Source organism: Amphiprion ocellaris, chromosome 21, assembly GCF_022539595.1.
Source record: "Amphiprion ocellaris isolate individual 3 ecotype Okinawa chromosome 21, ASM2253959v1, whole genome shotgun sequence".
Taxonomy (NCBI): Eukaryota; Metazoa; Chordata; class Actinopteri; family Pomacentridae; genus Amphiprion; species Amphiprion ocellaris.
In genome coordinates, this window is record NC_072786.1 from 18,103,986 (window position 1) to 18,124,152 (window position 20,167).

At 40.4% G+C, this 20,167-nt stretch overlaps 1 protein-coding gene across 7 annotated transcripts; it reads left to right on the forward strand.

Annotated features, from left to right (window-relative positions):
* Positions 1 to 1,327: 1,327 nt before the first annotated feature.
* Positions 1,328 to 19,951, forward strand: caprin2 (caprin family member 2). 7 transcript variants are annotated; one of them, XM_055006612.1, is made up of 21 exons: positions 1,328 to 1,556; positions 2,157 to 2,359; positions 2,448 to 2,510; positions 2,601 to 2,687; positions 4,206 to 4,444; positions 5,289 to 5,371; positions 7,323 to 7,436; positions 8,120 to 8,157; positions 8,264 to 8,494; positions 11,326 to 11,367; positions 11,447 to 11,575; positions 11,929 to 12,013; positions 14,125 to 14,174; positions 14,265 to 14,372; positions 14,451 to 14,558; positions 14,657 to 14,797; positions 15,577 to 15,721; positions 15,816 to 15,992; positions 16,160 to 16,221; positions 16,874 to 16,928; positions 18,735 to 19,951. In XM_055006612.1, the coding sequence occupies exons 1-21, from the start codon at positions 1,343 to 1,345 to the stop codon at positions 19,307 to 19,309; spliced, it is 2,949 nt and encodes a 982-aa protein (XP_054862587.1). In that variant the 5' UTR covers positions 1,328 to 1,342; the 3' UTR covers positions 19,310 to 19,951. The 7 variants fall into 7 exon arrangements, with proteins under 7 accessions (XP_054862587.1, XP_054862590.1, XP_054862588.1 ...); XM_055006615.1 differs by having other exon boundaries at positions 15,816 to 15,932; XM_055006613.1 differs by having other exon boundaries at positions 14,460 to 14,558.
* The last annotated feature ends 216 nt before the right edge of the window (positions 19,952 to 20,167 follow it).

The window sequence follows — 20,167 nt, forward strand, 5'->3', positions numbered from 1 at the left end:
GTGAGCCTGACCAGGACTACCAATGTGAATGTACAGTCCTGCCATTGAAACATGGAGGTGGGGGTGTTGGGGGAGATGACATTTATAGATGCACCATCAAGGCCATGAATATATCAAAATACTGGCTGATGACTCACACACTGCAGAAGTTGGGTAGAAGAGGAATATTCCAGCACGATAACCATCCAAAATACACTGACAGCATCATACTTGAGTATTTGGAGAAGAAAAACAAGTTTAAACTATGGTTTGGGCAAGTGTTTTGCCTGACTTGAATCCATTAAAAGGATAAAGATAAAGATTAGGTCTGTCAAAAATGAAAATTGGACAAGTGTTGAAAAAACTAAAGATCTGAATCTTAGTAGTGAAAGGTGTACTGACTTCTGTCGCATTGAGTTACAACTGTGGATCTGTATTTTTAATATAGTAGATCTAAACAGTTTTTGACATTTAAGCAACATTGCACAGGGCTGTGTTCTTGTATAGTATACTGTATTATTTTGTTGTCCCTGGAAAATCTAAGCACTGCAGCAAAAGACAGAATACAACATGAAGAGTCAATAAATAAAACAATATGACAATACATGCAGTATTGATAAAATATAAAAAAAAACATCCAGATATAGAAAATGCTGCAGGAACAAAGTGGGACTGAAAAACCAGACAGTTTAACTTACTGATGCCAACTAGCTAACAATGAAACTGTTTTCAGACTGATATTATCCACCCTTACCTGAACCTGTGATCTAGTAATCGTTAAAGCTGCTGCACTGGTGAACTGTGTCAGTGAATAGTTACCAAGGAATTAAAGGACCACATCTACAAGGGGTAAAGGAGTGCTGCTCATAATTAAAATCCAAAAGTGGATGTGGATTACTAACTACTGATTGCTGCCTTAAAGCTGCACTAGTGAACATTTTATGTTCACAAGGAATTAAATGATGATGTCTAAAAGGGGTAAGAGGCGTCTAGTAAAGATCCATGAGAATTATCAACTAATTCTGCAATTCTATCCAGGATTTTGGTGGTTTGCTGGTTGTTTTGGTTTTCAGGGTGCAGCGTTGGTGCATAAAGTATCAAGCTACATTTTAGCTAAAATAGGATAATGAATAAAGTAAACTGGCCATCAAATGAATGTTAATGTTGCTCCATGTCTGTCAGATGTGCATATAAAGTGTTAGCCAACAAGATCTTTGCCTTACAGTAACAAAAATGTGCCGCTTTAAACTGTCAGAGAAAGAAGTTATTCTACACAGTATAATAATACCGGAAAAAAGACAGAAAGTTCACTGGTCTACTTTCAAACATTAAATCGTTGCAGGGATATGTGTTGGATGTGCTAATGTTTTCGTCAGGATGTGGTGTGTTCGGTGCCAGGTGCAGGACCGGAAGTGGTAGATCTCCCAGCAAGACAGACTATATAAAGGTAGGGCCGGACAGCGGCGGAGCCTCTGCAATTCAGCATCACTGGAGAAGGGCTCGGTCGGTTTCGAAGCTGTCGGACGTCCAGAGGCTCTTTCTGCGGAGATTTAACGCTCACAAACTACAGACACGAGGTGGGTCAGCTGTGACGCCTGATTCTAATGAAATACTTTCATATGTGCTGATTGAATTTGAGAATATACTGGCAAAATTTGAAATCGACTACCGTGGACGAGCATCTGCGCGTTATGTAGCAAAGTTTAGGTGGATTTTTCTCGAGTGCGTGATAGCAGGACCTGATTGTAGCATGACCAATCCGGTGCCAGAGTTTTAATTGCTCATTCTATGCAGCTCAACACTGGAACTTGTCCGTTGTGCTGGTGTGATCCCCACCCAGCCGACTGTGACCGTAATGCGCAACAGTCGTACAGGGCTGTGTAAATGAAGGGAAAGTGTGTTTTCTTCATGCAGTTTGTGTTGTGAGCAGGAGCTTTCTGCTTCTGCTGCCTTCAGGATTGATCCAGAGAGCAGCTGACAGTGGTCGCGCTGTAAATGCAGTGTCACGGGGCTGGCGGCTGCCCAACCTGGGCTCAGCCTGAGAGCAGCAGCATCTCCTGTGTTGCAGCTGCACGGCCCAGAGACTGCATGGCTCTCTGCTTTCACCACTACATTGTGCCCCTTTTCTTCCAGTGTGGAGATCAACATGGTGCAGTTGTCTCCTTCCCCCACCCTAGATGTCAGCCCTCCCCCTGAACACTCAGTGGAGGAGGAGGAGGAAATACTGGAGGACCCTCGTGGGAGCCCAAAGGTGGGCTCACCCGGTGGGTCACTGCAGCTCAGCCTGGAGGTCTCCACCACCTATCATGGCTATGAAACCTACATAGAAGATGGCCTCATCTGCCTCAAACACAAAATCCGCAACTTGGAGAAAAAAAAGGTAGGATGGTGACAGTGCAGAGTGCTTTGAAAGCTGGGTGGGTAATGGCGGGCTTCTGGATTTTGTGATGCGCCTTGTTTGCCCACAGCTGAAATTGAGAGACTACAAGAAGAGGCTGAACCAAGGCGAAGTGCTAAACAAAGATCAGATGGTGAGATGCATTTGACCTCACAAATCACTAAATGTGGTGTGTGCAGAGCCTAACCTGTGTTTTGCTCTTTGTGTCTCTGTGTTGCTTCAGGTGGCTGTGGAAAAGTACGATGAAGTGGTACATAACCTGGAATTTGCCCGGGAGCTGCACAAAACCCTTGATGGATTGACTCAGAATGTAAGTCTTCCGCCATCGGACAGCCAGGCACTTTAGATTCTTTATGTCCTGACTGCAGCAAGAATCAAAGAACTGTGTGAGCATGCACTTCTTTGGTGTTGGGTTTAAGTCATTTATCAACTCACTAGAGTCTAAATAGGACGCTGTTTAAAAAAATATTATAAATATTGTCGTCAAACTAGTTTAGATCACAGCTGGCACAAAGCTGAAAGTATACTCCCTGTATGCAACATTTCACAGCTGACAAACTGCTTAGCTTTGTGCTTTGGATCCATGTTGATTCATTACAAGTTATCAGTATGTATCGATAAGTTCAGTATCAATATTTTGTACATGGTAAAATCTTTAGAAACACTGGGTTGACACAATAGCCAAGGTAGATAGTTACGTCAGAGCCATATACAGCCTAAATGTACTGCTGAGCTGACTTTTAACATTCTTTTAAGTTCTTTACAGTGTTCATATAGCTGTATTAACTGAAGAAGCGAATGGCTTTTTCATCTTTAGTTGTCAACTGAGATATGCTGTAGCTAAGAAAATTTTAATTTTGAGATGGCATTACAGAATGAAACTAGCCATGCTGGTCAGAATAAAACTAAGCACATTAAAGACAGTTTTGAAGTATAAAACAGGCCACCATTTTTCTATCTTACCATTAGCAGCTAGCTATGCAGTAAGTTCTGTTCAGGACAAAGTGAAACTACTATCTGGAGTAGGATTTGAAATCTTTACATCAAATCTTTAGTAAAGCATATAGTATTACGATATCTTAATGTGTCAGTTGCTACTTTCGTTTATTGAAGCTTGACATTCAGAATTCATCATGTTCAAATTTTCAACTATATGATAAACAAGATGATGTTTGCCATTTTAGAAAATAATAGCTAATGTACTAGCTTGCTTAATAATAGACTGCCATTCGTGGATAATGGTTTGCCACATGGTTGTGGGGTAAACTTTTTAACTTGAAAAGAGTATTTCAGACTGTTTAAACAAAGACATTGTGCTGATGAGTGAATGAATATTTTTCAAATGGCTACTTGTTTCCCCCGATTTTAGTTTTTGGTTTCCCCTGATTTTCGTCAGTTGACTGTACGCTGGTCGACGTGCAGACATTTCAGGGGTATCACTTTTCTCAATTCTGGGAAACAATTCATGTCCACCTTAACATTTGAAAAATATAAATATTTTTTGGTTGCTATTCATTCATTCATTCTTTCATTCATTCCAGCCCAAGATTCCATACCTTTCAGACAATGAATCTGTCTTAAAACTTGCTTGGGTGCCCGGATAGCTCAACGGGTTAAGCGGGTGACCCATGTACAGGGCCTGGTCCCTGACGCAGCGGGCTGGATTCCATTCCTGCTCTCAGGCCTTTGCTGCATGTCTTTCCCCAACTCTTCTCCCTCCTTTCCTGTCTGTCTACACTGTACCTATGTAATAAAGGCAAAAAAAAACAACAACTTTAAAACCTGCTTGTGATTGAGCCTGTTTCTGGAATCATCCTGTCCCCTGCAGCTGCTGAGGGCCCAGAAGAAGGTGGTGAAGAAGGAGCAGGTGTTGAAGGTGGAGACCGAGAGAAGGCGTCTGACCACAGTGCTCCAGGTGCAGCACCTCCTCACCTGCCTTCAGCAGGATCACATCAGGAGAGACCTGCTGGCTGGACGCAACAAGGCGCCTCACATCCCAGCCCAGCGTCTGCAAAGCCTCAGCCAGCTTGCTGCCCTGCTGGGAGTCAAGAGGGATAACAGACTGAGGTGAGGCTCACTGTCACTTTTTTTGGGGGTTTGAACATGAGCTGTCCACGTTTGCACAAATGGAGAGGAAGTAATTGATTTTTTGCACTAACTTTCCAGGTTGATGGGGACATTGATGACTTTATGATGACTTGGCATGTTTTTCCCTGGGTGCAGAGATTTCTTGGCAACTGCTAGTTTTTCCTGTTTACAGTCCACGACACTTTCACACATACTGCTTGTTGAATGAGTGAGGATGCTATAAATGATTAAAATCCACAATATGCTTCAGCAGCAAGGGCAAAAATGTCTGATCTCTGTCCAAAAGCAAATGCCCTCCTGCATCAGGGAGGAACAGAGGGGTTATTTTCAATAGTTTGCACTGTTGCTATAATAAAGCAAACTGTATAATGTATACAAGCCATAGTGTTTCATTTGTTTCTGCATTATCTTAAGTAGGATTGATTTACTCATATTTCTGGGTAAAAGACTGCATCAAATTTAAAATAAAAAAACTAAAAAAAACCCATTGCTGCCAACTTTGATGTGCTTACATCAAAGTCTAGCAAAAAATAGATCTTCTTGAAGAATTTAAGATAATGGGATGTTTTAGTCCGTAAATTCTGTAAATAATGTAACGGTACAATCAACTTCCAACAGCTTCTCTTATTGCGCCACAGTATTTTTGCCAAGCCAAATTATTTGCCATGTTTTTCCCCTGTTTCGTCAGTTGATGTTACCATGGAGCCATAGATCTTAGTCGTAGATAAGTCCAGGGTTAGGATAACTAATTATAGATGAGTCTAAAATGTCTTTGTGTAAGCCAGATCCATGACTTGTATATTCTGTCCTCTGTGTGCTGCAGCTTAGAGAAGCAGATGGAGCAGGCATCTCTGGTCTACTTGGACCTGCTTGAGGGGAAAGACAAGCCAGTGGCTGGATCCACATGTGAGTAGCACATATTTTGTCTTTACCTATTTTGGTTTACAACAAGATGCCATATGTGTTATTGTGTACTGTTCATTAAAATGCATTTAGAGAAATCTTGAATCTTTGTACTCTTTAACCCTCTGAGCCCCCAATTCATGATGTCTTTTAAAACATTGACAAACAGCATTTTCAAAGCAAGTTTTACAACTTTCTGTCCTTGAACTGCTCATCTGTGACATGTTCATAATAGCATACGTATCCAAGCTTAACTTCAATTAAATTCAAAAAACTTTATTTGTCCCCAAGGGGCAATTAAAAAGGGCATACAAGCAGCTTAAAAAGGACAACCAAGCAAGACACCCAAAATTATACACAAAAAGAACATTGTAATTTTAAAGTGCTTTTTTTGTTCCTCGCATATGGGACAGTAAAGTGCTCTTAAATACCATGTTAAAAGAATGTGTGTGTTAAATAAAAGTCTACTCTTAAATACTATGTTAAAAATGTGTGTATTTTAAATAAAATAAAGCGGGCTACTTTTAAATACTATGTTAAAGGAGTGTGTGTGTGTGTGTGTGTGTGTGTGTGTGTGTGTGTGTGTGTGTGTGTGTGTGTGTGTGTGTGTGTGTGTGTGTGTGTGTGTGTGTGTGTGTGTGTGTGTGTGTGTGTGTGTGTGTGTGTGTGTGTGTGTGTGTGTGTGTGTGTGTGTGTGTGTGTGTGTGTGTGTGTGTGTGTGTGTGTGTGTGTGTGTGTGTTAAAATAAAGTCTACTGAGCTGAATTAAGAAGCAGGACAGCTCTAGGGACAACGGAGGACTTTGTCCTCTGCGTCCTGCAGCCTGGGCAGTGTATTCTGCGTCCTGAGGGAAGCCACTCAAACTCAGGACACAGAATGTGGGAGGAGTGATGTAAGATCCTGCGTGCTGTCTGTATGGTCTGTTGGTCGCATAACAGTCAGACTGCGAACAAGCTGCCCAATGATTTTGGAGCAGACTTTGGCTGTTCAGCATGTGATTTCTAGACTGCAGTGTGATGGAATAAAACCAACATGTAAACTGTAAAAATCGCTCTCTCTCATTTAAAAAATGTCCAAAACTAATGTTGGTAATAATTAGATTCTATACAGAAAACAAAAACTTGTTCAATGCTTAGTACAACTGAGAACCCATTGAGTGATTCAGCTGTTCCCGAGAATGTGACAAAACTAGAGATTTTTTTAGCTGAGCTGCCGTCTGTGTTTACAACAAGCGGAAAGGAAATTAACATAGACTCAAATTAAACATGTAATTACAAAAATATCTATAATATGTAGCCACCATATTGGGGCACTTTTGAAAAAAAAAATCTACATATTGATTACGTTTTTTCAGTTTTTGTATATTAAAAAAAAACATCAAGGAAATCAAACCTTTTGGTGTTTGATTCTAACTTTGTTGTACTGCACAGATGGCGTTTTTGAGTTCTTTGTTTGTTGCTGTGGCTGTTCTGTCTTCAGAGGTGCCAGACTTAATTTATTTCAGCTACAAATTAGCCTACAGAGAGTAAAAATGTGACCTGAGCAAAAAATGCCCAGAAACTGCTTGGATTGCTTCAGAGGGCGAATAGATTCATTTTTCTGTTTTGACCATAAATGAATAAATTCCATCTGAATGTTGTAATTTAATGCCAACATTATGTTCAGTTGCAAGTAAAGATGTACTGTGCTAAATGTTAAGCTAGTTCCTGTAGGTGGAAGGAAAAAGGCGAAAAACTACAACTTGTCTGTATTTTATCTGCATGTGGATCTGACAAGCTAGATATAACATGTACAGTAGTCTAATGTAGAGTTTCTGGTTAAAGAATTCAAAAAATGTTTTGTCATGTATAACTTTTTCTTAAATGTTTGTTGATGGGTACTGGTTTCTTAACTAGATCTTTCTTGACAAGCTGAAAAATCCAGTCTCAGAGTTGCATGCTTTATTGCGGTTTCAGTTAAGTTGTTGAAAGAGGAGCTCACCATGTTGTTGAACTGCAAGTTCTTCAGTTGTCTTCCATCTCCTCCAAGCAAGACTCCTGAGGGGTTACTGAGCTCCACCAGCCACAACAGTAAGATCATGCTTACATTACATATGTGATAACAACTTGTGGGCAGTCATGCTTAGGCTTTTACCAAAACATGCAGCTATTTTTAGCTTTTGGAACATTTTGAACATTTCTCTTATCAAAATGAAATGTTAGGGTAACAAAAACACATCCTTATTTAATACAATACAATAACGTTATTAATCCCCAAAGGGAAATTCAATGTTTCAATATTATAATATTTTATTATCAATTTGTAACTTAAAGTAATGATTTCCCTTGTTTAAATTGAGAATGTGTAGTAGAGCTGCATAGCAGTTCCATGTTGGATGGATTACCTGCACAGATGTCCCATCCATGGATTGTTCTAATTTTAAACCACATTTGTAGCTATTTCAGATGCACAAATTTGCCAGCAAAAATGTAGCTCCCAAGCTAAGTTACTTTATCAAAAACTAGTACAGACATGTTTTGTTATGATGAATAAGTTATATTTGAAAAGTTTCTGCTCTGTTCATTCTGATAGTATACAGAAACTGAAACCTATGAGCTCCTGGGTGGTTATGAAAATTTCTGTATTATGAAATTGGTGACCATAATATTTAGTTGTAAGCGCACAGGACCACTGGTAATTGAATTTCTAGTGTATACCTTGCCTTGAATAGTGAATTACAGATTCATATTTCTTTCTTTTTTGCTCCTGTCAGCTGTATTAAAGTCAAAGCCAAATCAAGTTTCCAAGGAGGTAAGACCAACATTCACTTTGTTTTTGTATCTGTGTTTCAGTGTTTTTGTTTTGTGACTGCAAGCCTGTTCCAGGATCTACTGATGCTCTGTTGGTGATATGGCAGTTTCTCAACAGACTGTACCTGACTGACATGGAGACTCCTCTCACTCAAAGCTGGAACGAGGATTTCCAGGCTTTGAGGCACCGAGAGCCACCTGACTGCTGGGACATGGAGAGCCCGGACAGACCCTCATCATTGCAAACTGCAGTCCACAAGCCATGGAAAGGAGCTGCCACTTTCATCCCCAAAGTTGTCCCAGTCACCTCTAAGAAACAGTCTGCTGACTGCAAACAGGTGAGCTATTGTCTAACCCTTCTTTGCACTGCAGTTGTGTATGTAGGCACATAATGGATAGCTTGACCATGTGAAAGGCTCCATTATAATCACAGTACTTCTGTTCAATTGCTTACACTCTCTCTATGCCTGCTCCTGAACTAGCCCTTAGTTATTTCTCTGTGCCAATAGTAGCTGAAACCTCAAACATATTTATGGGCATAATACAATATTCAATTGCCAATTATGACAGAATTTCATACAGATATCTAATAGAATAAAATGATGACATTTTATATCTTCAGTGTTTTCAACTCTGTTTTTACAGAAACATTCATCTCTTTACACTGATGAAAAAAATTATAGCTCCACACCCTACTTTACTGCTGACCATCCTTAATTATTTTATTTCAGAAGCGAAGCATGGCATCTTGCACCAAAGACCCTTGTCACTAAGTTGCCTTCAGACAAATGAAGAATACAGTGTACAACAGCACTGAGTACACCCCTGCACAATATCATTTAAATATTAAATGATTCTAAATTGTATCACCTCACAGTAATTACATTACTTTTCAAATGAACAATAGGTTTTTGCTACTGGGAACATTTAAAAACTAACAATTTAGATTTAATATATTAAAAACAGTTTTTCCACAGTATGACTTTAATGCAACAAAAGCCAGTATACTTCTTCCTGTTACCTCTGTGCTCTGCACTGTTGGTACTTTGCATTTACTATGGTAGGGATGGTCAGATTCATGCCAAACATGCTGGACACCATCTGAGCCAAACAAATTTATCTTGGGCTTATCTGACCAAAGATTGTGCTCCTAATTTTCATCAGGGTTCTTTTCGTGTTCTATAACAAGGTTTTATCATACTTTTTTCTTTTTTTTAAATGGCAAGTAAAAGTTGTTTTGTTTGTTTTTTTTTCTTCATACAAGTAGATTTTTTTTTTTTGCAGTGCTCTTCACACTGATGTGTCACAAAATCTCTAATTTCCACTGACAAGTCATCTATGTCTGAAACACTTTCACAATCCAGCTATGAAAAGCAAATGTGAAAAGTAGCACCCTGTTTATGGTGTTATTTTACGAGAAGGACCATTGTGTCTCTGATTAGTAGTGCTAAGGCTCATTCTATACTTCCTAATTACTGCTGCAAGTATTTGGTTGGTCATGAATCTTCCTGTATCCTTTTCCGTTATTGTGAAGTCCTGTTCATATATTTTCAACTTTACTGGCCACCATTCCATGTGGAGCCATGACGCAGAATTACAGATGGACACAGCCCTATAGGTCCAAAGCTGACAAAGTCCTGGTGTTCACACCTCATTTTGTAATCATGCTCATGCAATTCTGTTTCAGTGATCACAAGTTTTCTAACTTGTATGTCTGTCATCATGGATGTGTTTAGTTTTGTTGCAATGACTTTCTGCTTTGAGGCCTCTGTATTTTTTTAATAGTCTTTCTCCACTTTTTTTGTCTAGAAGATAAAATACTCGTCGCCCTGAAAATAATGGCCTTATTGAGTGATTGTACAAATTAGAATCACTTGACATGTAAATAATTTTGCACAGAGGTGTACACACTGCAAATGTGGTGCTGCTGTGAGAAAAGCTAAAAGCAATTATGTATGCTTTTTTTCTTAAAAACACTCTTCTACCTATCAGTGTTGTTAATGAACTTAATTGGATAACAAATGGCCATGAAATATGTGCTGATTTTAACAATCCTTTTTTTTTTTTTTTTTTTTTTTTATCATTTGGCAGTCTTAGTGCTACTGCCATTGTTTGGTTGTGTGGATGGACACAGGTCATTCTTAATTTTAGAACTGAAGCAGACCACTCTTTTAGCTTATCTTCTGTTTCCAGGCAGTGAATGCCTTATGGACTATTGATGCACAACAGATGATGACATGCTAGAATTATCTACTATTAAGGATGAGAGCAAAGATGGTAGCAAATCTGAATTACGTTATTTCGGTCCAAACTTAAAACTGTCTTTTCTGTTCCCAGTGAACAGTTAAAATCATTAATCAAGGCTCACTGATGCACGTGGAGAGCAAAGGCTGGCCCATGTTGTCCGATCCAGCAGACAAGCTACTGTTGCTTAAAGTGCTGAAGAAGTTAATACTGGTTCTGATAAAAGGGTGTTAGAATACACAGAGCATCAGTTTGTTGCATATGGGGATGTATAGCTGCAGATCAGTCAGGGTGCCCAAGCTGACCACTGTGCACCGCCAAAAGCACCAACAATGGACACGTGAGCATCAGAACTGGACCATGGAGCAATGGAAGAAGGTGGCCTGGTCTAATGAATCACATTTTCTTTTACATCACATGGATGGCCAGGTGTGTGTGCGTCGCTTACCTGGGGAACACATGGCACCAGGATGCACTATGGGAAGAAGGCAAGCCGGCATAGGCAGTGTGATGCTTTGGGCAATGTTCTGCTGGGAAACCTTGGGTCCTGCCATCCATATGGATATTACTTTGACATGTACCACCTGCCTAAGCATTGTTGCAGACCATGCACACCCTTTAATGGAAACGATATTTCCTGATGGCTGTGGTCTCTTTCAGCAGGATAATGCGCAGTGACACAAAGCAAAAATGGTTCAGGAATGGTTTGAGCAGCACAGCGAGTTTCAGGTGTGCCTCCAAATTATTTACTGATGCAGGAGTTGGGTTGAATGGCAGGTCAGTAAGTGATAGTGTAGTACATCCAAGTGAACTCTCTTGGAGAAAGTAATAGGGTCCGAGTATGACTTAAAGTGCAACAGCTGCGCTGATTGTTTGATGTTGGTCTACTTGGCTCAGATGATTAATGCCATGATATTTTCCTCAGAGAAAAGAGAGGAAAGCCAAAGGGGAGCAAAATGCCAATTTGGTGAGTACAGAAATAGTTTAAAGTAGAGCTGTCTGTACACTTTAAACAGTTTGCACTCTTTTCTCCTGATTTCTGACAGGCAGTTCACATGGATATGCCTGTGGAGATTTTCAGCTCCCCATCTGCCTTTCCCAAGGATCCCATTCTGAGGAAGCAGCACCTTGAGGACCTCATGACGAAGATCCACGGCTCATTCACTTTCATGCAGGTGGACTTTCTAAGCCCATGTACATTAATTGCCACCTTATACAAGGTGGTGATATGTTTTGCTGGGCTGTCGTCAACCAAAGAAAATCTTAGTTGAATGAAATCGTACTTACTCTTTGACTAATCAGTTGGTCAGTTAACTATATTGCCAGTAGAAGTTTGATGTAGCAGGCTGCAAAAGGCTGAACAAGTTCAAATTTGTTATTTGTAATCTGTTGTCTTTGTCGATAAAATCATGATAGTTGATGTAGATTGTTTCTCCTTTTGGATAGTGACACTGGTGATCGGTTTGAGTATTTGGTCTGCTTTGCTAGTCACCACATGAAGAATTTAAAAAGATTCTGTACTGTTCAGGACTCTCTTCTAGATGGTGAAAGCTCTCCAACTAATGGCCACCCCAGACTGAAGAGAAGGCCATCTGGATCTCCCTCTCCTCTGGGTAACTTCGAACAAATCGACAAGCTCTGTATGGCAAAACAATGCCAACTTCAGATTCATCTGCTAGGTTTTTCCAGAGCTGCTTTGATAAATTCTCAGAGATAGAGGGGCAAAAGTAAGCACATCTTGAGTTTGGGATTGTTTTGTCAAACCATTTTCAACACTGAAACCTAGTTTGATGCTTAAATTCTGCAATGGTCAAGTCAAAGCTATTGTGTGAAGTTTTTGAGCGTTACTGGTGCTATAGTTTCAAGCTATTCATCTCATCAGTGGTTGATGGCAGCAAGAAACAAACCACCAGCTTTGAAAACCTGCATGTCTATAAATATTCAAAATTCAGCTTTTAGTAAAGGCATTTAGTGTTTAGTCCTGAGAGTTTTCTATGTAACTGGGAATACTAGTGGAAGATTGCTGGTTATTACAACTTTGGCATTGTGTGTTATCTCCCAAACACGGCTCAGATTCCAAGAGTTGCTCCACTCTGCAAATGTCTGTCGCTCCATATAAACAATAGCTTTGAGTGATTGGCTGTTACTCATGACAGGTAATCAGTGTAACAGTGCTGTGGGAAAGACATTGCTTGATACCACAGAGTGACTGCAGAGAGAGATGGCAGCTGCATCAGAACAGACATAGCACATTTAATTTATTGAGTCATTCGGTCAATAGAAACGACGATGCCAATAATCGGAAAATGCTAAATATCAGCCTCGGTTGGTCTGGCAAATCTGTTGATCCCTAGTTCTAAAGACGTTAGAATAAAAGTCCTGTGGAATGGCAAAAATCTTTTGGAAAGCTCAAAGATCCAGGGTGGCCTAGCACTTCCTAACATGTAGAATTGTGACTGGGCATCTAACAAAGAAAAAAATCATATACTGGTACCAGACTTCAGAACTGGATTGGTACAAAGCTGAAGCTAGGTCTTGTGTGTTTACTTCACTCTGCTTTAATTAGGGCAGGTTTACCTTTCTCACCATCAAAACACTCAAGCCCTGTAGTAATCTCCATGCAAGTATAGTCCTATATGTAATAATCATCCCTTCCCTGCAACCACACTGGATCACTCCTTCAGATACTTCCAGGTCCATCACTTCGGTCAAACCCTCAGTCCAACCTTTCCTGTTTTACCACCGGACTCGGGTCTGGAGAAGATTTTGAGGGCTTGTATGCAACCTAAGGGACAGATTTCAGTTATCTCAAATATGGTAACTTCCCTTCAAAATATTTCGTTAGATTGGCTTAGAATGATATGGGAAGAGGAACTTGGGATGGAAATGTCTGATGCAGTCTCGAGCTGTGCTCAGACTAAAATTAATGGAACATCCTCATGTGTCCTTCTCAGTCTGGTACAGTTCAGTCTTTTATAGAATCTATTATGCTAAATCTAAATTATCCAAAATCTACACTGACGTAGAAGACTGATGTGAGCGCTGTAAAAATACCCCAGCAGGTAGGCACATATGTTCTGGACTTGTCCTAAATTGAGAGACTTTTGGTCATCTGTTTGTAAAACTTTGAACTATGCATTTGACACCGAATTAAAACCCTCTGCAGAAATGGCCAGCTTTGGAGTATTAGGTGATAATACTCAAATGGCCACTAATAAGGAAAATGTTTTTGCTTTTCTGGCCCGTAGCAGAATCATTTTTCAGTGGAAATCTCCTGATTGGCCAAAGGCCACACTTTTTGCTCTTGTCCGGCAGCATGTGGGTGGTATAGATTGGAGGGTTGTTTGGTTTCTGACTGTTAATACGAGAAAAATTATTCAAGACATTGTATTTGCTTGAATCTTTATCCTGTACTATTCATCTCTTTCTTGAATTGAAATATGTTTACAAATAAATAAAAGTTAAACATGGGACAAGGGATGGTGACCTCTAAAGGCCGATTTCAAGGATTGCGTGTGGGTCCACATGATGTAAATTTTGCCCGCATCCACAAGATTCTGGACAGGCTTCTCTGCATGCCGCTGAAAATTTGAGACTGTCCAGGCTGTCCCCACAGCAAGCCCACCGACTGCACGTGTAATTCTGTGCTCCATATGCAATAATTTACTGCTCAGATTTTGGAATGTAATTTCTTAACCAATCTTATGTTCTTTTCTTCTAATAGCGCAGACTGATTTGAGAAGCCCTTCTGATGTCCTGCCCAAAACAATGCATGTGAGCATGTTTTTTTTTTTTTTTTTTTCTTAAGTCAGGTGTGAGGTAAAATGAAAATCACTTTGGCTTCATCTCTGTTTCCCTCTTCAGTCCACACCACTGCCTGCCAGACTTATGGAATGCAAAGCAAGTCTAAACAATAGTGATCAGAGCCTGGAGACCTGTGACCAGGAGCTTTCCTCAAAGGACCTACCTGATGTAAGAGACGGTAACTGGCTAGACAGATCCAACACAGTGTTATCCCCTGCATTTTAGGTGACTGTTAAAGTGGTCAAGTTTCTGCAGGAACCACTACAGTTAGCCGAAAGAAAGACGTTTCCCTCACCACCTCTATACCGCAGGGAGTCAACCATCTCTGTCAGCCTGGAGGAGAATAGTCCTCGGGTAAATGGACTTTCTTAACCATGTCAACCTATAAAGCAAATTTGTAAGTATAATGGTTTTTCAGGATGCTACTTTGTGCTATCTTTAACCTTTCTCAGACACCAGTAAATGATTCAGGGAAGCGGTCCCCCTCTAATGGGTTGGCATCATGCACCTCTACCCCACCTCAGGGACAGAGTTTCTCTACACCTCCAACCAGGCAAACTCTCACCTCCACACAGTTTCAGAACATCCAGACAGTAAGTTTTACTAAACCTAGGTTTCATTACTTCAAGACTCAAAAGTATACGTCTGTGGTTCAGCCTTTAGATCTTGTGTCTTGGATAGCATTCAGACCCGATATACAAGTGGCATTGTATAACATAATGGTAGGAACTGATGGATCAGATTGCAGTGTTTTCTCATTTAGTAAGAAATGGCATGTTAACACGAGATATTAACTGTCTTCTGGTGTAGCTTTGGTGGTCTTGCATTTGGTTGGGTTGTGAGTGAACTAGTATGGTTCAGTGGCATTTGTGAGACTGCAGGCTTGATTCTAGGTATAAATTAACTCATTATTTTTGCATCTATTTTGAAATTCCTGGACTACATGTAAACTTTACTTTAGGTGACACAGTGGTAGTACGGCATCAAACAGTGTTTGGTAATGGCTAAAACTTGAACAAAGGGTAATAGAAGTGAAATACTCGGTTTTTGCTATATTTGACTTTTTTGATGGAGTGCCATCTAATGTGCCCCATACATAGGAAGTGTAAATGGGTTCTGAATGCTTTCAGTCTTAGTAGGATCACATACTAAGCTTCTCCCTACAGTTATAGCATGATGAACATACAAAACACAATTCATGTCCTGATCATCACAGGCGAGTTAATGTTTGAATGTTGAATAGGCACTGTAGTAGTTGTGCAATTATCTCTTACCCAACAGGCTAAAAAAGTTGAAAAGTTAAAAACCTGTATATGTTGATCTTGCACAGTTTCTCCAAGTTACTTTGAAGTCTATTTTCTGCTTTTTGTAGGTCTTCAAGGCGACTGCCTCGTTACCTCATAATGGGGAACCAAACTACAAACCAGACACTGCAGCTTTTTCTGAGCCTATGTACAGCACTGCCAGTACCCAAACACCACCTGAGTTTGCTCCTGCAGAAGATGAACTGCGGTCCGGTATGTAGATGAGATATGTATATCCCTTAACTCTGCACTGCCATGGGCTGAATAGTCAACAGTTGGTACATTTCTTTCTGTATGAACTCTCTAGTGTACCAGTCAGATTACACATTGGGTAATAGTGGACAGATCTTCCTGTCCCCTGGCCAATCAGGTGGAAGTGGGAGTCGACCCAGCCAGTCATACAACACCAGAGGAGCTGTCAGAGGTATGGCACGTGGTGGAAGGGGACTGGCACAAATCTTTCGATCTTCTGGTTGGCACCGAGGTATCTATCTTCAAGTTTCTTTTTACTCTTTCAGCACTTCTGCATTCTCACTCACCTGCTTTTTGCAAGAAATTTGTTCAGGATGAGGTGTGGGATGGTCTTGACTCTAAACACAATCTAAATCGGATCATGTTGAGGCTTTTTTGAAACCGATTTCTGCTCCCCAGGAGGATCTTGCATCCCCCAGGCTCATCTCAGGGACTCTGGCCCTCTACCTTATTCTTCTCGAGTAAGCCAATTCCTAATAGTTTTTTTTTTTTTTTTTAATCCATGCCCTTGTCAGGTATCAGTTTTCATGTACTGTACATTTTGACACAGATCAGTTACTGCTATTAACCAGTAAGATATTAGTATTGATTTATTGAATACATAAATGTCTTAAGAGACATGAATGCTGTTCAAGTTGGCAGTCTAGTTGTTTGGAGCAATTTAAAGATGGCAACAGGAAGGCTGGGTCTGGCCATGACTCTCCTGATTCACTTGTTAACTCTTAATCTTTTAAAACATTTTTGTAACCCAGTCCACAAAAATGAACTTCCCAATCTCTGAGTTTATGGCAACATTGCTTTCTGTATATATGCAGAAAGTAAAACACTGTCTGCTGACTTCATTATAGTGATCCTTCTGAGTAAAGCACAGTGCAAATAATGCTTGAAAATGAGAACTAAGGAATTGGAGTATTTTTTAAAGACTTTAGTTTTGTTTTTTGTTCACTCTCGCTATATCTTTTAGCAAGACAAATCATGCTACTAGAAAACAATTAGCATGGTATGTCGCATGACATGCAACAGATGACCCTTGCATGCAGCCCCATTGTGCGTCTGCATGCGTCTTTTTTATTTTTAATTTTTTTTTTTATAGAGTTTCTTGTCTTTTCTAAGGACTCAGGACACCAACACAGCTACAGGCGTGGAGGAGGGAGACATAACTCCAGTGGTAAGAATACAAGCAGGTTTTTGCTACAAAAACTGGATCCGGAGCTTAAGTTCTTTGTTACAGAGCAGTGTTCGGAATGTTGCCGTTGAAGTGAAATGTTTCCCGTTGACAGCATTCCAGCATTTGCAACGTTTGGATGAGAACAAAATTCACTATTTTGAATCTGTTGCGCCTCCTGAATGGGTGGATGCAGACCTTATTTTAATCGCTGGGTCATCCCAGTAGCTGTTTTACAAAATTCAAATTTTACAACTTGATTAAAATCATGTGATGTCATGAGGCTAATAGGGACTGTAATTCTGGAGTACTTCTACAATTCATTTTGAAGTAGTGAAGTATTGGTAAGGTTTGCACATTTAGTGAGGGTAATTGAACTGCATTTAAAAGTATTAAAATTTTTGAGGTTGGTTTGTTTCTGTGGTTCAGAAAATGAAAAGGCTAAGGTTCCACCTTAAAACGTATTCATGTACTGACTCCAAACTTTTATGTATCAGTCAGAAACAAAGTAGAAGTCATTGATACATCTATGTAAAATTACATGGTGAATGTACTCACAAGTCAGGCCAAAGTGTGTACTGATCTTCTTCCAAAATGGAAAAGTTTGTAGACTTGGTTCATTTTCTCCTTGGTTCCATTTCTAAAAGGCAGCTAGTCTTGGATACATCAGAAATTCTTTGAAATTTACCCTACTTGTACATGTTTTCCTTCACAGTGGAGGGATTTAGTTTAAGTTGTCTGAAGATCTTGTTAAAGTCAACTGTTTTTTTTGTGGAGGCCTTTAGATCTTGCCATGATGACAGCACCACAGATCTGTAAGGTCAGAGGTTTAAATAAGACTGATTGTACCCGTCAGATTCTTAAAAGAAATTCTGATCATTGGCATCTAATGTGGAACCCTTGATTCTAATTGGATAGAGCTGAAGGTGTGATAAATGTGCAAAAACAATGTACTTTATTTTTTTATTTGACCTATTTTTTATTTATTCAAATTATGAAAATGACTATCTGTAGGCTTTGTTTTAAAGAAGATAAAATGTTTGCTTGTTCCAATATTTTGGTCAATTTCCGTGAGATATAACTTACTATTTTTATGTATTTGTTGCTGTTAAGATGTGCTTTCTATTTGATAAATCAAACTTTTCTATATTTTGTTTGAGATGGCCACACTAAAAGGTTGAAAATGGGAATATTGCTGCACAGGGAGGCACTGAAAGAGTTTTATTTAGTTGTATTGATGAAAAATGCAGCAAGTAGTTGCATAACTAGTGAGGGAAAAATACATTATATTGTGAAGTGTGTGTGTGTGTGTGTGTGTGTGTGTGTGTGTGTGTGTGTGTGTGTGTGTGTGTGTGTGTGTGTGTGTGTGTGTGTGTGTGTGTGTGTGTGTGTGTGTGTGTGTGTGTGTGTGTGTGTGTGTGTGTGTGTGTGTGTGTGTGTGTGTGTGTGTGTGTGTGTGTGTGTGTGTGTGAGAGAGAGAGAGAGAATGTTGGCTCATTGATTTAGGAAAAGTTGCAGCAAACGATAGATATGGGCAGCCCCTACTTGGTGTTAGAAATGTGTTGAGGGAGGGGGTTTCAAATGTTTTCTGACAAGCAATTCAGTCAGGCCATAAATCCAGCTTCAAGGGTCCCTGTGTTGCTGTGTTCAGATCTGCCCAGATGGATCGTTCCAATGGGGAAAATGAACAAGAAATTTATTCTTTCAGACTAAACAATGCAGCACTTCTTGTGCACCAGAGTCCTGAAATTGCTTACATTGCTCCTTACACTGTTTCACCCTGTTAACTTTCCCGTCTTGGTTCTGCAGCAGCCTGGAGCAACTGTGCCCAGGTGAGCAGTCCAGACCAGGATGGAACCTGCACATTAGTGGACTCGGGTCAAGGAGATTCGCTGTCAGTCTCCACCATGGAGGTTCCACTCACTCCCCATGGCCACCACCACCCAACCCTGCTGCCAATGCAACTCTACTCAGCCCCCCATTCTCTGCGAGTGGCCTTCACCGCCTCTCGCACTGCCAACTTCGCTCCCGGCAACCTTGATCAGCCCATTGTGTTTGACCAGCTGCATAGCAACCTAGGGGAGATGTACGACATCCACATTGGCCGCTTCACCTGCCCTATAAATGGAACCTACGTCTTCATCTTCCACATTCTGAAGCTCGCCGTCAACGTGCCGCTCTACATTAACCTCATGCGCAACGAGGAGGTGATGGTGTCGGCGTATGCCAACGATGGAGCCCCAGATCACGAGACAGCCAGCAATCATGCAATCCTGCCTCTCTTCCAGGGAGACCAGGTGTGGCTCAGGCTGCACCGTGGTGCCATCTATGGCAGCACTTGGAAGTACAGCACCTTCTCTGGCTTTCTGCTATACCAGGACTGAACTGCTGCTACCACCAAACAGCCCCTTGCTCCCAGTGTATGGACTGTTTGCTTTGCACTAAATGGTGATGAATCTGACATTTCAAAATTGTGGTCCAGCTTTATTCACCATGAAGCCCATTCATAACATGAGTGTGTCTATGGCCAAATGGTGTGATCTATACTCATAGCCATTATCTACATTTGAAATGGGTGTCATGACTATTTGACAAAAAACTGAAATACTAGATTCCCCTCCTGTGTGTGATTCACAATATCGGTCCTGACTGTGACTATCGTACTCGTACAAGTGGGCCTTGAAGTCATGTTCTCTTGCTGTAAAGCTTTCTGTAGCACATCGCACATTCAGCTCACAGGTCTGATTTCAGTGTGAACTCTGATGCAATGTTATCAATATGTGCCTTTATTTTCTGAATGGCTTTTGGATGTGAATGAATGGCTGACCTATCAGGTGAATTATAACTAACTCTATTAGCAGGACTTTGCTTGACGTTTGGCTCCTATGCATTCAACTGAGATGGAAAGATTGCGTTCTTGGTGGTGGGTATGTTGTCGAACACTTTATGCCAAACTGTTGCACTAACGGACTACTGTGGAGTGATGGAAGTGGTCACTTGTGACTAAATAAAAGATGAGCAGTGAAGTTTGGGTTTCTTCTCTTGAATGCACTATTACTTTACACTTACAGAAACAAAGTACACACATCACTCACTCCAGACTGTTTAGTGTGTTGACCCCTTGAGGAAATCTCAATAGAAAATTATACGTGGGTGATTCTGCAGCCTATCTATTCAGTTCCACTACTAGACTTTTCTGAAGAGATGAATTTTTAAATGTGTCACAATTAAAATGCATTTAT